Source organism: Ziziphus jujuba, chromosome 2 (assembly GCF_031755915.1).
Source record: "Ziziphus jujuba cultivar Dongzao chromosome 2, ASM3175591v1".
Taxonomy (NCBI): domain Eukaryota; kingdom Viridiplantae; phylum Streptophyta; class Magnoliopsida; order Rosales; family Rhamnaceae; genus Ziziphus; species Ziziphus jujuba.
The window spans coordinates 28,474,437-28,492,971 of NC_083380.1; the positions used below are offsets into that span (position 1 = coordinate 28,474,437).

The window sequence follows — 18,535 nt, forward strand, 5'->3', positions numbered from 1 at the left end:
ATTTTACAGTACCTAAAGTAAAGGTTTTTCAACTTTCAAGTGCTTAATATATGAAGCAAAGTTTTATTTATTTAATAATTTATTAAATGTGCTTAGTAGTGGGTTCTGAACTGGTTAGTTAGATAAGGAAAAGAAAATTTATGTCAGGGGTTCATTTGATATTTTCACAAATGAAAAAGTTTTTATATTTATATTATTATTATTATTTTCCATATATAAAAGGATTGAGACTGTAACTGACTGCCTCTACTCTCCAATGGTCTCTCTGAGCGGTTCATTTTGCTGATTCCTGCGGATTTGATGGTGTTATGTCGCCCTCATTTCTGTTCTTTAACTCTTATTTGTGATCAAATCAAGTTTTTGAAACTGGGTTTTGCTTGATTTCTTAAAAAGTACGGCCGTTTCAGTGGCTTTTGAGGTTCATTCATGGTGGTTGTTTGATGGGTTCTGATCTCTGAATGTTTGTTTAGAGACAAAACAAGTTTGGCAGTGTGAAAGTGTTGAAAGAGATAGAGTGAAAGATGGGAGAAAAACCTGAAGTTTTAGATGCTGTCTTGAAGGAAACTGTGGATTTGGTACTAGATCTGAAAAAAATTGAAGCCTTTGTTGGTAGCTATGATTATATTGGTTTGCTTTTTGTTGCTTAATGGTCCTTTATGAACTTTGTGAGTGCAGGAAAATATACCCATTGAGGAGGTCTTTGAGAACCTGAGATGTAGTAGAGAGGGTCTCACTTCTCGGGCTGCTGAGGAGAGGCTGGTCATTTTTGGGCACAACAAACTTGAAGAAAAGAAGGTGCTGCTTGAAACTCTTTCAGAAGCCAGAGTTTCTTTTTGCAATTTAGATTGATGGCACTTCATGTTTTCTCAAATTTTTTGTTTTTGGGTTTGTTTCAGGAGAGCAAATTCTTGAAGTTTTTGGGATTTATGTGGAACCCTCTGTCTTGGGTTATGGAAGCTGCTGCTATCATGGCTATTGCACTCGCTAATGGAGGAGTAAGTGGTAACTTTTCTTTGGGTGGTTCTAATTGCTATTCTTTTGAGACTTTGTTTTGAGCTTTACTGAATTTTTTTTTGCCTTGAATTTTCATTCTACAGAATAAGCCTCCTGATTGGCAAGACTTTGTGGGTATTATTACCCTTCTTCTCATAAACTCTACCATTAGTTTTATTGAGGAGAACAATGCGGGTAATGCCGCAGCAGCTCTCATGGCTCGTCTGGCTCCAAAAGCCAAGGTATCTGATTTGTCAAATTGTCACCTTTTTGTTTTCTCCTGGTGATACATGAAAACCAGTGATGCTCAAGTTTTTTTTTTTGGTTTAAGCTTCCACTTTTATGTTGTGGAAATATAGGATGTTGATCACTCTTTAATATATAGAACCTAATGGTATTACATGCTTAAATTCTTATGGTGATTTCATCTGGTAAAAATTTTCCCTAAAGGTTCTTCGAGATGGAAGGTGGAACGAGCAAGAAGCTGCTGATTTGGTGCCCGGTGACATAGTTAGTGTAAAGCTAGGGGATATTATTCCAGCCGATGCTCGTCTTCTAGAAGGGGATCCTTTAAAAATTGACCAGGTCGGTCTCTCACTAAGTGTGTTTGTTTTACTGTTTTGAAATTTGTTGCCTAATTAAGTTGAAAATTGGACTTAAAAATCTTCCTTTCCGTTTTGCAGTCTGCTCTTACAGGCGAGTCCCTTCCGGTGACAAAGGGCCCTGGAGATGGTGTTTACTCTGGTTCTACATGCAAACAAGGAGAGATTGAAGCAGTGGTCATTGCCACTGGTGTACACACCTTCTTTGGAAAGGCTGCTCACCTTGTTGATACGACTAATCAAGTTGGCCACTTCCAAAAGGCAAGATAATAGTACTATCATGTCTTTGCTCTGTATGTACACTATGGTGTGACTTCAATGACTGATTTTTATTTCACTACGCTGTTTTTTCAGGTCTTGACTGCTATTGGGAATTTCTGCATATGTTCAATTGCTGTGGGGATGATAATAGAGATTATTGTTATGTATCCAATTCAAGACCGGGAGTATCGTCCTGGAATTGACAATCTTCTTGTGCTTCTCATCGGTGGAATACCAATTGCCATGCCTACAGTTCTATCAGTGACTATGGCTATTGGTTCTCATAGGTTATCCCAGCAGGTGGGCTAGGTTCCTTATGGATGTCTGAATTGAAAGAGGAGTAACTTTTTTGGAAAATATAATGAAATCTGAAAATGATTGCAGGGAGCTATCACAAAACGGATGACGGCAATTGAAGAGATGGCAGGCATGGATGTGCTTTGCAGTGACAAGACCGGAACCCTGACATTGAACAAGCTTACTGTTGACAAAAATCTTGTTGAGGTCAGTTAGAAAACGCTGCTGCTTACTGGCCGTGGGTTTACTTTTCCTGCTATTAGAACATCAAATTAATTCCAACCTGTTGCTGAGTTCAACTTATAGGTTTTTGCAAAAGGAGTAGATGCAGATACTGTTGTTCTGATGGCTGCTCGAGCATCCAGAACTGAGAACCAAGATGCTATAGATACTGCTATAGTTGGTACGCTGGCTGATCCTAAGGAGGTAAACTATCGACAATTGTGATTTGTGCGCCCTTTTAAGATAGCACATTAATTGGTTTTCTTGATGAAGTTTGAACTTTTATTTTCCTGAGGAATTAACTTGGCGTGTTTATATACACTTATTCAATTCCATTACCTCTTTTTTCTACTTTGGGAAGGCACGTGCCGGCATTCAAGAAGTTCACTTCCTCCCCTTCAATCCAACTGACAAGAGAACGGCATTAACTTATATTGATGGTGATGGTAAGATGCATAGGGTCAGCAAAGGTGCACCAGAACAGGTATATTGACTTCCCTAACTTTATTACAATTGTCCCTTGTTTTATTCTGATTTTATTCTAATCTTGCCTATCTTCATCCTTGTGCTTTAGATTCTAAATCTTGCACACAACAAGTCAGACATTGAGCGTAGAGTACATGCTGTGATTGATAAGTTTGCTGAGCGAGGATTGCGATCTCTTGCTGTGGCATATCAGGTATTCTAGATTTCTTGTTATCATTACAGCTTGTGGTCAAACATATAGATATCTATGTTTGCTATAGATGTTGCAAATTACAACAAAAGTATTTTTCATTTGCCATAACAGTTTTGTCCTTCATTTTATGCAGGAAGTTCCACAAGGAAGGAAAGACAGTCCTGGAGGCCCATGGCAATTTATTGGTCTAATGCCCCTCTTTGATCCTCCTAGGCATGACAGTGCAGAGACAATCAGGAGAGCTTTAAATCTGGGAGTCAATGTAAAAATGATTACAGGTATTTTTTGGTTTCCACAGAAACTCCCATCTAAAAAAGTTCATAATCTATTAATTTTAGCAGTTAAGTTGCTGAACCTTGTCCTTTCTATCAGGGGATCAACTGGCCATTGGGAAAGAAACTGGACGACGCTTGGGAATGGGAACAAACATGTATCCTGCATCAGCTTTACTAGGACAGGATAAGGATGAATCTATTGCTGCTTTACCAATTGATGAGCTTATTGAAAAAGCTGATGGCTTTGCTGGTGTTTTCCCTGGTATGTTGCTTCAAAGTTTCTTTTCTTTTCATTTTACTTTATATGTCTGCTGGACAGAATGATTTCTGATCAAACTATATGCTTGTCTTGTTCTTGTTATAATGATTTGCTTCCTGTTTTATTGGTTCAGAACACAAATATGAGATTGTAAAGCGCTTGCAAGCTAGGAAACATATATGTGGGATGACTGGTGATGGAGTTAATGATGCTCCTGCCCTGAAAAAAGCTGATATTGGGATAGCTGTTGCTGATGCAACTGATGCAGCTCGCAGTGCTTCTGATATTGTCCTTACTGAACCTGGGTTGAGTGTCATCATTAGTGCTGTTTTGACCAGTCGGGCAATTTTCCAGAGAATGAAAAATTACACAGTTAGTACTTTCAACTGGATTGTCCACAATATATATGACTTTTTACATTCGCTAATTACGTTTCTGCTTGGCAGATCTATGCTGTGTCCATTACCATCCGTATTGTGGTAAGTTGATGATTCTTTGATTGGTAGAATTGCTGGCTCTTATGACTGCTGTTTTTGCCTTTCATTTATTTGATTTCATACTTTAAGAGATGCTCAATAAGATTTCATCTCAGATTTTCCTATGTTTCTTAATCCTTTTCTTCTTGTTTGATTTGGTGGCAGCTTGGTTTCATGTTGCTGGCCCTTATATGGAAGTTTGACTTTCCACCTTTTATGGTCCTTATCATTGCCATTCTCAATGATGGTTCGTTGTTCCAATTGCCATTCAAAACTATCCTCTCTCTCTCTCTCTGTGTTCCATTCTAATACGCTTATATATTAAATACTAAAATAACTAGAAGTTGTTCAGTAAGTCATTCTCCATTGCTAAGATTTGTATTTCCTAGAAGATGGTTTTATTCTGTCTTGTGGAGTTCCATGCTATTGGTAATGAAACCTATTTTCCATTGATTTTCCTGTTCTCTAAATTGATTAAATAAACTTGTCTAAATTTCAATCATTGCTGCATTTTGCATCTTCTGTCAGCAACTTACTAGCACTATGTCATTTTAGGTACTATCATGACAATATCGAAGGACAGGGTGAAACCATCTCCTCTGCCAGATAGCTGGAAACTTGCAGAGATTTTTACAACCGGCATTATACTTGGTAGTTACTTGGCAATGATGACTGTGATTTTCTTTTGGGCTGCATACAAAACAGACTTTTTCCCAGTAAGACTGTCTATCTTTATTAACCTTTGGCATTTGTCCCTGTAATGAAAGATGTATGCACAAATATTTATAAAATTATATTAGTTTTCTGCATTTTTTATATTCATCTATCTTAAATAAATTCTAGTCCTAGTTTTTTGTTTAACCAAAACCATATAATGTTTCTTCGGTTTTAGAAGAGAACAGACTCCATATTTAAATTTTTGATAGGTATACAGAACAGCTGGCCTCAAAAAGTAGTGTGTATGAGAAAAATTCCAATGGATGTGGTGCTAAAGTTTGTACAGCTTCTAGCTGGTCCTGATGACAAAGATGTGCCTGTGATTCTATTGCGTTGACAAATTTAGTTTCTCTTTTGTTATTGCATTCTAGGGGCTACATCCAATTACTGCTTGTGAACTTCTGCTGAACAACTTAATTAAAATTTCTTGCCTGCTAATTTTCAGAGAATATTTGGGGTTCCTACTCTTGAGAAAACAGCTCATGATGACATTCGGAAGCTTGCCTCAGCAATTTATCTGCAAGTGAGCACTATCAGTCAGGCCCTCATATTTGTTACACGATCACGAAGCTGGTCCTATGTGGAGCGCCCTGGTATATTGCTCGTAGTGGCATTTGTGGTTGCACAGCTGGTGAGCCCAACTTCCCCCATTTCACTTTTTGATCATTTCAATCAGTTTAAGAGAATATTGATTTTGACCTTCCATGTAAACAGATTGCAACTTTGATTGCCGTCTATGCAAATTGGAGCTTTGCTGCAATTGAAGGGATTGGCTGGGGTTGGGCTGGTGTGATCTGGCTCTATAATATCATCTTCTACATCCCACTTGATTTCATAAAGTTCTTCACACGCTATGCTTTGAGTGGAAGGGCATGGGATCTTGTTATCGAACAAAGGGTACGGAAAACATACTCTGAAAAACACTTCTATCCAGTGGGGATGTTAATTTTAGCCTGTTGTAATGGTCCATTTATTTATGCAGATTGCCTTCACAAGGCAAAAGGACTTCGGCAAGGAACAACGTGAGCTTCAATGGGCTCATGCACAAAGAACGTTGCATGGTTTGCAACCACCTGATACGAAGATGTTTACTGAAAGAACACATTTTACAGAACTCAATCAGATGGCTGAAGAAGCCAAAAGAAGAGCTGAAATTGCAAGGTGAGAAACAGTCTTAAGTGGGCTGAGTCAGTTTGACACAAATCTAGATAAGGACTTTCTATCCAAATTTTGAATAAACCCTTCTGCAGAACAGTCTTTCTTGTTGTAATAAAAGAAAATCAATGTATTCTCTTTCCCTACGCACACTCACATTTACACGTGCTCTGTGTGTGTGTGCGCGTATGATTTTGTTAGAATTGGAGGATTATTATATTTTCTTATTTTGGTTACTTTTGATGAGTTGTTGCAGGCTGAGAGAATTACATACACTGAAAGGTCATGTAGAATCAGTTGTACGATTGAAGGGTCTGGACATTGACACAATTCAGCAAGCCTATACAGTCTGAAGGAAAGATAATTTTATTGCTTGCTTATACTGTAAAAGATCAATTTCTGCTACTTCTGGGAGTAAAACCAATGTAATCAACATACTGTTGTGAGTTATCCTTTTGTTTAATTGAATAGCCAATTTTAATTTTGTGCTTACAAAGTGAATTGCTTATCTATTTGTTTTTATTTTTCAAATACATATATATTTTTTAAAAGTTTTTTCCTCATAAAAAACCATTTACAGATAGAGCAAGCTCTTATATTGTGCTCTCCTTTGTAAGTGTTGTTGGGATTTCAGGACGCAATGCTAGCAAGTATTAGGGAATGTTGATTATACCATTCCTTAGCAGCTGTATTTTCTGTCTTCTTATTTTGTGCTCAAGCCACCAAGTAAATAAATATTAGAAAAAGAAAAAGTTGTTCTCTCTACACTATTAAACGTCTCTTTGCACAACAAGAGATTTGTTCCCTTTTTATTGGCCGAATAATTTCCAATTACTTTGTCGTTTAGAAACATATTACCGAACAATTTAAAAAATGTTCAACGAGAGACTAATAAATATATAATTCGATACTCTGAAGCCTTACATGTTTAAAATGCTCATTTGCAAGGTAAATTTTAGTACTGGAAAAAGAGATTTTGGTGGGAAGTAGTTCTCGAAAATGAAAAAGCATTGTGAGCTTAGATTTTGGTGTTCGTGTACCAAAGCAGTCAATTTTTTTTTAGTTGGGAAACTTTTTAGTAGTAGAGGACAATATCCATATAATATGCTTTTAGAGCATCTCTACTTGCAAATATAATTTTACCATTGGAACTTTTAAAGTTTAGTATTGATATGATTTTTCTAATGATAAATGTTATTGCCAAATTCAAATTTTAGCATGATCTCGCCAATTGCATATGTAAAATATAACATTGACAAATAAAAAATTTTATTTAATCAAATGTTTAAGATGTTTGAGCTTATGAATCCCATCTACTTTTGCTTTTTAACAATTAAAAAGAGAAAATTACATTAATAAATGATATAGACCCATAAACTTTATTATAGTGGAATCTACTATAAAATTTATCAATTAGAGTTTGTGTCAAATTTAACAAAAATAAATATGACTGATAAATTTTGCAATTTGCTATTGGAGAGGTATACAACAACTTCTATATCAATATTTGACAATCCAATAAAATTGAAAATGCTCCTACATTTCAGTAGTATTTTATCTTATTATATTATTTTGGGCGGTGCATTTTCAATACTTGTTCTGCCACATTTTTGTACAGAAGGATAATATTATAAAAATATATTGTAAGGTGTGTTTTTTGTTAAAATTAAAAATTCTTATGCAGAACTGGCAACTTTTAATTTTTAATTTTTTGTTTATTGTTTTTTCATTTCTGGACTTTCCTAAAAAAAGTATCAATTGCAGATTGCAAGGGCCATGGGATATTGCAATCACATGTCTGGCCCCAGTTGCCACGCTCCTAAATGGAGCTTCACACTTCAACACTTTATTGTCTTTTTGCGTAATAGCTTGACATTTCAACACTTGTACCGTTGTATTTTTATGAAATTCCAATTTTATATTTTCCTTCCCCACCTTTGTAGCATTTCTTACATTAGTCTTTATTTATACTTTTTATTTTTATTTTTTTTATAATTTTTTAAAGTAATTTTTTATACTATATAGCTGCTAGCATGGCAATTTGGCACAAAAGCACCATATCTGAATCAAAATCAACATTTTCCGCTTAGTGAAAAATGGCACCTCCTGCTTCACAAACCTCCTTCTCAGCCAAATTTGTTGTAAAATGCTGCGTCTCAGAGCTGGTTGTCCCTGCAAAGCCAAAACCTAATGAAGTGAAAAATCTTTCTGATATAGATGACCAAACAGGGTTGAGAGGATATTTTCCTATGATTTTGTTTTACAGAAAAAATGATAAAAAACCATCAATGGAAGTGGAAGGGAAAGAGAAAGACCCAGTCAAGGTGATCAAGGAAGCACTAGGTAGAGCCCTGGTGGACTATTACCCTCTAGCTGCTAGACTCAAAGAAGGGCCAGATGGGAAGCTTTCGGTGGATTGCAATGGTGAAGGGGTTTTGTTCATTGAGGCTGATGCAGATGTTAGTTTTGAACAACTTGGTCATCCAATTCAACCCCCTTTTCCATATTTTGATGAGATTCTCAATAATTTTCCATCATAAGATAGTGTTTTTAGTTGTCCTTTGTTGTTGATCCAGGTAATTACTCTTATTTCCATATTTCTTTATTTTTTTGCCTTTTTTTTGTTAGGTTTCAATTAAGTCTAGATTCATGACAAAAAAAAAAAAAAAGAAAAAAAAAAAAGAAAAAAAAGAAAAAAAAGAAAAAAATTAGTCTAGAATCCTTAACCCCTATTATAAAATACATAATATTGAAATAAATATAGGTAACATTTTGAAAGAAGATTACCTGTAGCTATTTATAATTACTGGAATGAAATTGGAATTTAAAAATTTAAGTCCTTAAGTTTATATAAACAATGTAATATTATGAAGAAGGTTAACTGTAGCTATTTATAATCACCAACTCTTGATGCCGCTGTAGCGCTGCGGCGCCATAAAGCGAGTGCTGCAACACTCCACCAGCCACTGACCATGGCGCCTTGCCTCCGTCCAATGAGTGCTGCAGCTACTTTCAGCTTCTTCTTTTTATCTTCTCCTCCATTTGTCTCATAGCTTCAAAGCTTAATAACTCTAAATATAGAGTCACAACCTCAACACAAGTATAGCTTTATGTTTGTCTCGTTATTTATTTATTTATTTTATAATAACTAGAAACACTCATTTCATTCTTTTGCTTTTCCCTTGTGTATGTGTATATATATATATATATATAGGTGATTCGAATGAGTGGTGGAGGTTTCATTTTGGCCATGAAGTTTAATCATGTAATGTTCGATGGATTTGGACTATCTCAGTTTTTAAACACATGTGGAGAGATTGCGAAAGGTGTAGAAAAACCATCTATTCAACCTGTTTGGCAAAGAGAATTATTAAATGCAAGAAACCCCCCAAGAATAACTCAAATCCACCATGAATATCTACAAGAAGCTACTGATATTGACCACCCAAACTTCCATCAAACGGAAGCATTCAACCGTTCTTTCTTCTTCGGTCCCGATCAAATCATGGCAATTCGAAACCATCTTCCTCCTCACCTTGCTAATACTTGTACTCGTTTCGAGTTACTAACAGCTTGCGTATGGAAATGTCGAACACTTGCTCTAAATATGGATCCTGAGGAGGATGTTCAAGTATCATGCGTATTCAATGGACGACACAAAAACATGATCAATGAATTAAGTTTGCCATTAGGGTACTACGGCAATGTGATTTCCTTCTCCGCTGCAGTCTCGAAGGCCGGAGTTTTATGCGAAAAGCCGTTGGGCTATGCAATGGAGTTGGTGAAGACAGCAAAATCTAAAATGAATGCTGAGTACATAAGATCAGCTGCAGATCTTATGGTGATCAAGCGACGTCCTGGTGATAAACTTAAAGGGAACTACTTTGTTTCCGATATAACAAGACTTGGGTTGGAAGATGTCGATTTCGGATGGGGTTTGCCGGAATATGCTGGACCTCCAATGACTACCTCTTATCTTGGCTACAATATCAAGTACAAAAGCAAAGGGGAAGATGGAATTTTGGTGCTGATATGTCTGCCATTGTCGGTCATGGAGAGGTTTCAACAAGAGCTTACTAAAATAATCACCATTCCAAGAGGGACCTAATTCCTATGTAATATTAAAGACATTCAATATGCTTAAGGTAATTATATCAGTACTCCAAGACTCCAAGTCAAGCATGCATCTTTTGATTGGGAAATAAATTGGGATCCTTGATCTGCTGCTGCGTTTGTTTCTTTTTCATCTATGTTTACTTATCTATTTTTATTTTTCAAGTTCCAATTAATCTTGAATTTTCAATCTAATGGATAATGCATATACCATTTTATCCGCAACAAATTTAAAATCATAATTACATTTAAATTATAAACATGTGCGTTAACCAATCATGAAAAGAAATAGAATTTTGCTATTTTTCTACTGACAATAAATTTTAATTAAAATATTTCATTATATTATCATTTATATTAAAATTTTGAAATTTAATTTTTAATAATAACTATTTAAAATTTTATTTAACAATAAATTTTATTAGTGATTGTTCACCAATGATTGCGGATACAAGTATAAAAAAATATATACATACGCATATAAAAACAAAAATATATACGCATAGGATCCAGGTTGGAAGGTAAGATGTAGATGCATTTACTCATCCGTGATATTCAATTTAAACCCTTCAATCGTTTTCTTGTGCTAGGGATTTACAATGGAGGCTCTCTTCAATTTCAGATTAAGAAACGTGTACTATACTATTCATGATTATAAAATATATATAATGAAGAGAGAGAGAGAGAGAGAGAGAGAGAGAGAGAGAGAGAGAGAGAGAGAGAGAGAAAATTTCTCTTGACAAAAAAATATATAGTTGAGTACCAGATATTTCTTTAAACAGAGTGCTTGACACCTTCAATCTAACGCCAGCTGCTATACCCACCACATTCTATTAAAGTATAGGGAAAATTTCATCTATCTTGACTTAAGTTTGGTGAAAATTTATTGAGATCTATAAGGTTTGAATAATTATCACTTATCGTCTTTTGAGTTGTTTTTGACTAAATTAATATATGAATTTATTAACATCAAAACTTTATTTTATCATATTTCTTAATAGCAAATATATTCATTAAAAACATCTAATTTGTTTATCTTTTTATTTATAATTTGTAGACACTACATAGACATGAGTACTGGTAAATGATACTTTTTTTAATATGCATTATTACAAAATAAATTATAATATTAATTCCTGACATATAAGGGTAAAAAAATAGACATTGCATAAATCAATTTAATAACAAATCAATTTCAAAGGTAGTAAATGATAGTTGTCCAAATTAAAAAGGGTAAATAATGATTTTTCTAATTATGAAGGCCATTGGCGGATTCACCAACTTTTCTTTCCTTCTAAGAAAAATTCAATTGGTTTCTTACTTTTGTTTGTAAAATATCATTATAGTCCCCCCTCTAAATTTATTTTTTACTTAAAAAGTTTATGTTAATTTTCATTTTATTTACGTGATTTTTCATAAAAAATTTAGTTTATTTCTTATACCTATCCATATTTGTAATTTGTTAGCTAGAACAGGACCGCCCTCTACACACTAACAATTCTTGGGGCCTTCTCACCTGCAAGAAGGGCAACACGATAAACAACCCTCATTAGAGGATTATAAGTTAGTCAAAGGTAATATTATCAATAATGTTTTTAAAAAAGTGAAGGAGCAAGACCAAGCGTTTGTCTCTTCATGAGATGACGTGCAAGTCTTGGGGCGTGGGGGTGTAAGTCTAGAGCGTTGAAGCGTAAGCTTTTTATAAATTAAATTTAATATATAAAAAATATAAATGTTATTTATTAATATGTTATAAATTATATTGTTTTCTTTTCATAAAATTATAAGTTATATTCTAACAAGCAAAAAGAAAATCAAATATGTTAATTATTTTAATATTTTCTTTGTCTTTTAATGTGATATATACTATATTTATATGTTTATTTTATTATATATATAATTAAAAGGCCTAATTCTTTGTTTCATATATATTTTAATTTATTAGAGAAAGGCTTAATGCCTTGGTTCTTAATTCTCTCTTATCTGGTTAGGTAGGTTAGAAACATTACTGTATCATATTAGATAGTGATACGAACCTAGAACGACCTGCTTCTAAACCTGTATTATATTAATTCGGATCTTAATTAAGTTCAAGTTCTAATGGAATTGACCTCAACCCCTAACCAATCTGTAATTAGAAACCTTGGTATAATGTAGACGCCACAATAGGGGATGTAAAACCTATTGATAAGTCAAGCTAAAACAATCAATTCTATAATGGTGTTTTAGGTGTTCTCAAAGAACAAAGAGATAATTAATCTCACAAGTATTTTCTTTATCAAATCAAAGTTGTATTCTTATTGAAAAATAAGCCTTTAAATAGGCTACAAAGCCACGAAATAAAACCCTAAAAACAAAGGGAAAACCAGCCATACAAAGTAGTTTCCTATGGTGGCCGAAATTCTCACTCCTTTCCTAATCTAATTTGGATTAATTAATTTTTTTATTTTAAATTAGGAATTAATTAATATACAATGAAATTAATAAAATAATAACTTTTCTAAACTTATTGTTCCAGAAAATAAATAAATAAAAACTAAAAAGTAATGGTAATTTCCTAAAACAAAAAAGTAGAATCAAATTAGGAAACTATAATACTAGCTTTTTAACTAAGTTGACTTTGATCAATTTTTGACCAAATTGAGCTCCAAATCAGCTTCAATATGCTTTTTAGGATGCAAAATAAGCTGAATATGAAATCCCACACGTTGCCCATGCTTGGAAGAGGAAGAAAAAGCCAACTTAGCAAAATACAGTAAAGCCAGCACAAAATACAGTAAAAAAACAGGCCAAATTTGAAGCTGTCCGTACAACCCCTTTTTGAATGCCTTTGAAGCTGGCTTGACTTGATTCCATATCCTCCTAGACATATGTATTGAATCTATAAAGAGTTGGAACCATTTTATGCTGCCTGTTGTCCATATTTGCACCAAAACTGCTACCCGGGTCCGTATCGGCTTCCACCACTTGGATGCTTAGAATAGGCTTTGTATCTTCAAGTATGGACAAGCTCTGTTGATATTGATTACCCCCTGTATAAATTCCCCCAGGTTGTCCTTAAATCTCTTAATTTGAGCTCTTGTGATTGGCTTAGTCTTCATTCGTGTCGGATCAGTACCCCAGCGGGTTATCGGTTGAGCGGGCTCGAGCGGAATCACATCATTCCCCTCCTCTTGAAAAGGATTTGTCCTCAAATCAAGATTATCACCTGTAGTAAAAGGAGATAACTTAGCAACATTAAATGTGGCACTAACACTATACTCACCTATTAAATCAAGTTTGTAGGTATTCTCATTGATCCTTTCCAAAACTTGAAAATATCCATCTCCTAGCGGCATAAGCTTGGACTTTCTTTGTTCGGGAATCCTCTTCTTCCTTGGTTGAAACCAAAACCAATCTCCTGGGTCAAATGCTATCACAACAAATACTAGAAATACAAGTTCATCAAACTTTTTAATATTAGCAAATAATCTTTCTCAAATTTTCAAATTTCCACTAAGTAAAGCTTTTAACAATGAAGATAAAGTTTTATGCAACAAAAACATCTTTAAATAAGTATCTTTAAAATTCATGACCAGCAATGATTTCTTACTCAAAAAAATTACTTTATTAGCTTCGCCAAAATTAAGATAAAAAATTTTATTTTTCCTTTCTTTTTCTTTCACACTCACGGATTCAATGGGTTTTACATCACTCTCGGCTTTTGCACCACATTTCTCACTTTCGGGTTTAATATAATTTTTCCACTCAAACTGGGTTTTAGAAGACTTACCTTGGACAGCAAGCTCACATTTTTCCTCTTGAATGGATGGTGGAATTGTTGGTGCCATACTAGCCTTCTCTTTGAGCTTCTCGGCTTCCCTCCTTTTTTGGATTAGTAATTGGTCTCTATATACTTCCTTTGGAGTTAATGGCTTCAGCTTGACCTTCTTGGCTTTGAATCTAAAAACAATACATTTATTTTGACCAAAATGAGTAGCATCTTTATTAAATTGCCATGGTCTACCTAATAGAATATGTTCGCCATGCATAGGCACAACATCACACAAAACAACATCCACATATTTATTTATGTTAAATTCTACCTTGGCTTGTTTATTGACTTTTATCTTACCACTATTATTTAGCCATTGTAATCTATATGGTTCTGGATGTTTAATAATTGTTAACCCTAATTTATCAACCACAATGTTACTAATTACATTAGTACAACTTCCACTATCAATAATCATGCTACAAATGTTACCTTGAATCTCACATCGGGTGTGGAAGATGTTCTCTCTTTGAATTTCATCCTCCTCTTTGTATGCAGCAAGTACTCTCCTAGAAACCAAGTTTAATTTAGCCGTGGATGCTTGCAAGGTTTCGGGTTCATCCTCCAAGTCCTCCTCTTGCTTGGCTTCATCCTCACTTTCTTTCCTTTCCGATTCTAGCTCGCCATTGGCCTTTAACACCATGATTCTTCTATTCGGGCATTGGCTAGCAATGTGTCCTTGTCCCTGGCACTTAAAATAAATAATTTCTCTAGATCTTGAAGGTTTAGGATCAGATTTTACCTCATGTTTAGGTGCTTGGATAGATTCGGTTTTGGACTCCATCCTTGGCCGAGTGGAGCTTTCTTCTCCTAGTTTCAGTTTTTGTCTTGCTTCAAAGGTGGGATTGTTTCTCCAGCCACTTGGAATTGATCTTCCGCTATTGGGAACTCTTATAAACTGTGAGCCTACACCCCTCCTCTTGAATTGATGCTCTAATTTAATAGCCACATGCAACATCTCTTCCAATTCTTCATATTGTTGCAATTCTAATTGGTTGGCTATCTCACGATTCAACCCACCAAGGAATCTTGCCATGGTTGTTTCTTTATCCTCATTCATGTTTAATCTCATCATAAGCATCTCCATCTCCTTGTAATAATCCTCCACGGATATACTTCCTTGAGATAGGGATTGAAGCCTTTGATGCAGCAACCTATGATAATGTGATGGTACGAACCGCTTCCTCATGGCTCCCTTCATTTGGCGCCATGTAGTGATCAAGTCATCACCAATTCTTCTTCGGGTGTTTTGCTCATTGGTCCACCATTGGAGTGCATAATGGCCAAACTCCATTGTTGCCAATTTCACCTTCTTAGCCTCTGAATAATTATGACAATCAAAGATCATCTCCATTCTCTCTTCCCATTCCAAATATGCTTCCAGATCACTTTTACCCATGAATGGTGGAATGTTTACCTTGATATTCCCTAGATCATCATCTTTGTTCCTTGCTGGTCTCCCATGGATTAGCCTTTCTTGAGGTTCAAAAATTTCATCAAACCCTTCATCCAAGTCATCTCCAAAGTTACTTCCCCCGAATTCCTCTCTTAGTCGCCCTCGGCCTCCTCGACCTCGACCTCTATGAGCATCTAACCTTATATTGGGCACTCCTTGGGATGTTTCTAACCTCTCCATCTTTTGATTTAAATGGTCAAATTGAAAATTTATCCGTTGTAATTGCTCCAATATAGCCCTCATGTTTGCTTTCATTACTCCTGTGACTTGAAATCACCTTTAAATCCTACGGACTCCTCTTCATTAATTCTCAAAGGTGGATCTCCTCTCCTCACCCATGAATCTGCCATGTTAGTATAAATAATCCAAAATAAAATAAATTCTCACCAAAAGGCACTCCCTCACGTGTTTCACTCAAACAAGGTCTCGACACTCATGTTTTCACACTAGTTTCGGCTTTTACCCTCTTTTAAGCTCACACACTCTTGCCTTTTTTCACTCAATGAATTATCTCAAAGTTCTAATTAAAACACCCAAAAAGCAGCAATTAGATCACAAATGTGTTTTAAGTAAACTTATCAACAAAACAGTGGCAAAAAGTAGGCAATACCGAAAGAATTCAACAAAATCTAGTTTTCGGCTTTTCTAGGCAAAATAAAGCAAATTAATGAGAAAAATTTGGAATTTTGAAGATCTGGACCAGATGGTAATAGATTATGAGTTCAAGAATAAAATTCTTGAAAAATAAATTCAAATACGACCAAGAATCAAAGAGAACAAAAATATAGAAAAGTGTTGGTTGTTGTTTTTGTAATTCAAGTTTTGCATCAAATCCTTTAACTAATTTTAATCCAAATAATTTAGCACTCAAACTCAAATATCCAGCAGCAAAAATAACTCTCCAGAAACTCCAAATATGGAATAAATAATCAACAAAGCAGCAGTTACAAGAAATTTCCAGCAACAAACTTCAACACCAATTGTCAACAAACCGGTATATAAATATATATTTTTTTATATTTGGCTTTCTTCTTTTTTTTTTTTCTTTTTTTTTTTCACTCACTTAATATCAGACACAACTGCAGTAGCAAGAATAAACAACAAATTTGCAATTCCAACTCCAAAAATTCACCAAACCCGTGACCTCCAAATAAACACAAATGTGCAGTTTTTGTTTTTTTTTTAAAATGTTGCCGCAAACACTTTTTTTTTTTTGTTTTTTGAATAGATGAATGCAAATATTTAAGACTAAAACAGCAAAGAAAAATCAACAAAAAACCAAAATTAACAAGAACAATAATGAAAGACAACCAACAAACTAGGAAACAAAAAATACGGTAAAACTAGGATATCCTAATTCAACTAGGAATGAATTTTTATTTTATTTTATTTTATTTTTTAAGATGCAGAACGTGTATGGGATGGATACAACCTTAACCTAATGCTAAAATTGCAGAATAACACAAAAACAAATAAAGCAAATAAAGATAGATCAAACCTGAACAAAATTTATCTCTGATACCAAATGATACGAACCTAGGACGGCCTGCTCCTAAACTCGTATTATATTAGCTCGGATCTTAATTAAGTTCAAGTTTTAATGGAATTTGACCTCAACCCCTAACCAAGCTGTGGTTAGAAACCTTGGTATAATATAGACGCCACAATAGGGGATGGAAAACCTATTGATAAGTCAAGCTAAAACAACCAATTCTCTAATGGTGTTTTAGGTGTTCTCAAAGAAAAAAGAGATAATTAATCTCACAAGTATTTTATTTATCAAATCAAAGTTGTATTCTTATTGAAAAATAAGCCTTTAAATAGGCTACAAAGCCACGAAATAAAACCCTAAAAACAAAGGGAAAACGGGCCATACAAAGTAGTTTCCTATGGTGGCCGAAATTCTCACTCCTTTCCTAATCTAATTTGGATTAATTAATTCCTTTATTTTGAATTAGGAATTAATTAATTTACAATAAAATTAATAAAATAATAACTTTCCTAAACTTATTGTTCCAGAAAATAAATAAATAAAAACTAAAAAGTAACGGTAATTTTCTAAAACAAAAAAGTAGAATCAAATTAGGAAACTATAATACTAGCTTTTTAACTAAGTTGACTTTGACCAATCTTTGACTAAATTGAGCTCCAAATCAGCTTCAATATGCTTTTTAGTATGCAAAATAAGTTAAATATGAAGTCCCACACGTTGCCCATGCTTGGAAGAGGAAGAAAAAGCCAACTCAACAAAATACAGTAAAGCCAGCACAAAATATAGTAAAAAAACAGGCCAAATTTGAAGCTGTCCGTACAACCCCTTTTTGAATGCCTTTGAAGTTGGCTTGACTTGATTCCATATCCTCTTAGACATATGTATTGAATCTATAAAGAGTTGAAACCATTTCATGCTGTCCGTTGTCCATATTTGCACCAAAACTGCTACCCGAGTCCGTATCGGCTTCCACCACTTGGATGCTTAGAATAGGCTTTGTATCTTCAAGTATGGACAAGCTCTGTTGATATTGATTACCCCTTGTATAAATGCTCCCAGGTTGTCCTTTAATCTCTTAATTTGAGCTCTTGTGATTGGCCTAGTCTTCATCCGTGTCGGGTCAGCACCCCAGTGGGTTATCGGTTGAGCAGGCTCAGGCGGAATCACATCATTAGTCAATAACCAAACAATTTAGAGAACCTGCCCTATGGCCAAATGAAACAAATAGACAGTTTGTTTGTCAATTTTATGCTTTCATAACATTTTATTAATTAAGATATCATATGAAATTCATATACGAAGATTATAATGAGGCTAAGCTTATTAACTCAAGCTCTTTTACGATGTCTAGAGCCACTAGGACATAACAAAAATATAACTAAAAACTCTGGTTTAATTTAGCAAAATAATAAAAAATAATAAAAAATAAAAGCATATATATATATATATATATAGCTATATCATATGATCTTTTGTAACAATCTGTACGCACATAAGAATAGATGCTTTCTTTTATTATTTTTTTGGGTAATACAGAACAGATGCTTTATTTGTTTTGTAATTCATTTATTTATTTTTGCCTGTAGCTTATCAAGTGAAGGACGCAAAGCTTATTGAATTTTAATGGTATTCAATTACTATAAAGTTTACTGGACTTTTGAAAGCTTTGTTGAAGTTTGTTAACAGAGTTACCTCATATATAGTGGCAGAAATATTAGGTAGCT

General features: G+C 34.4%; 1 protein-coding gene and 1 pseudogene across 1 annotated transcript; both read left to right on the forward strand.

The window, feature by feature from the left end:
• The first annotated feature begins 225 nt into the window (after positions 1-225).
• On the forward strand, positions 226-6,432 carry LOC125422313 (ATPase 11, plasma membrane-type). The gene is made up of 21 exons (XM_048473211.2): positions 226-575; positions 676-795; positions 897-995; positions 1,098-1,235; positions 1,444-1,578; positions 1,677-1,856; positions 1,950-2,156; positions 2,241-2,360; positions 2,460-2,579; positions 2,737-2,859; positions 2,950-3,054; positions 3,188-3,332; positions 3,427-3,591; positions 3,722-3,960; positions 4,035-4,067; positions 4,230-4,311; positions 4,620-4,780; positions 5,227-5,412; positions 5,496-5,678; positions 5,764-5,942; positions 6,193-6,432. Exons 1-21 carry the CDS (start codon positions 522-524, stop codon positions 6,287-6,289), a joined length of 2,871 nt encoding a protein of 956 aa, XP_048329168.1. The 5' UTR covers positions 226-521; the 3' UTR covers positions 6,290-6,432.
• Positions 6,433-6,580: 148 nt separating this feature from the next.
• Positions 6,581-10,170, forward strand: LOC107415632 (alcohol acyl transferase 1 allele RGa-like; annotated as a pseudogene).
• Positions 10,171-18,535: the final 8,365 nt, after the last annotated feature.

Coding starts and splice junctions, on each gene's coding strand:
- LOC125422313 (XM_048473211.2), top strand. CDS start 522: ATGGGAGAAAAACCTGAAGTTTTAGATGCTGTCTTGAAGGAAACTGTG. Junction 1,579..1,676: donor ATCCTTTAAAAATTGACCAG/GTCGGTCTCTCA, acceptor TCCGTTTTGCAG/TCTGCTCTTACAGGCGAGTC. Junction 4,312..4,619: donor CATTGCCATTCTCAATGATG/GTTCGTTGTTCC, acceptor ATGTCATTTTAG/GTACTATCATGACAATATCG.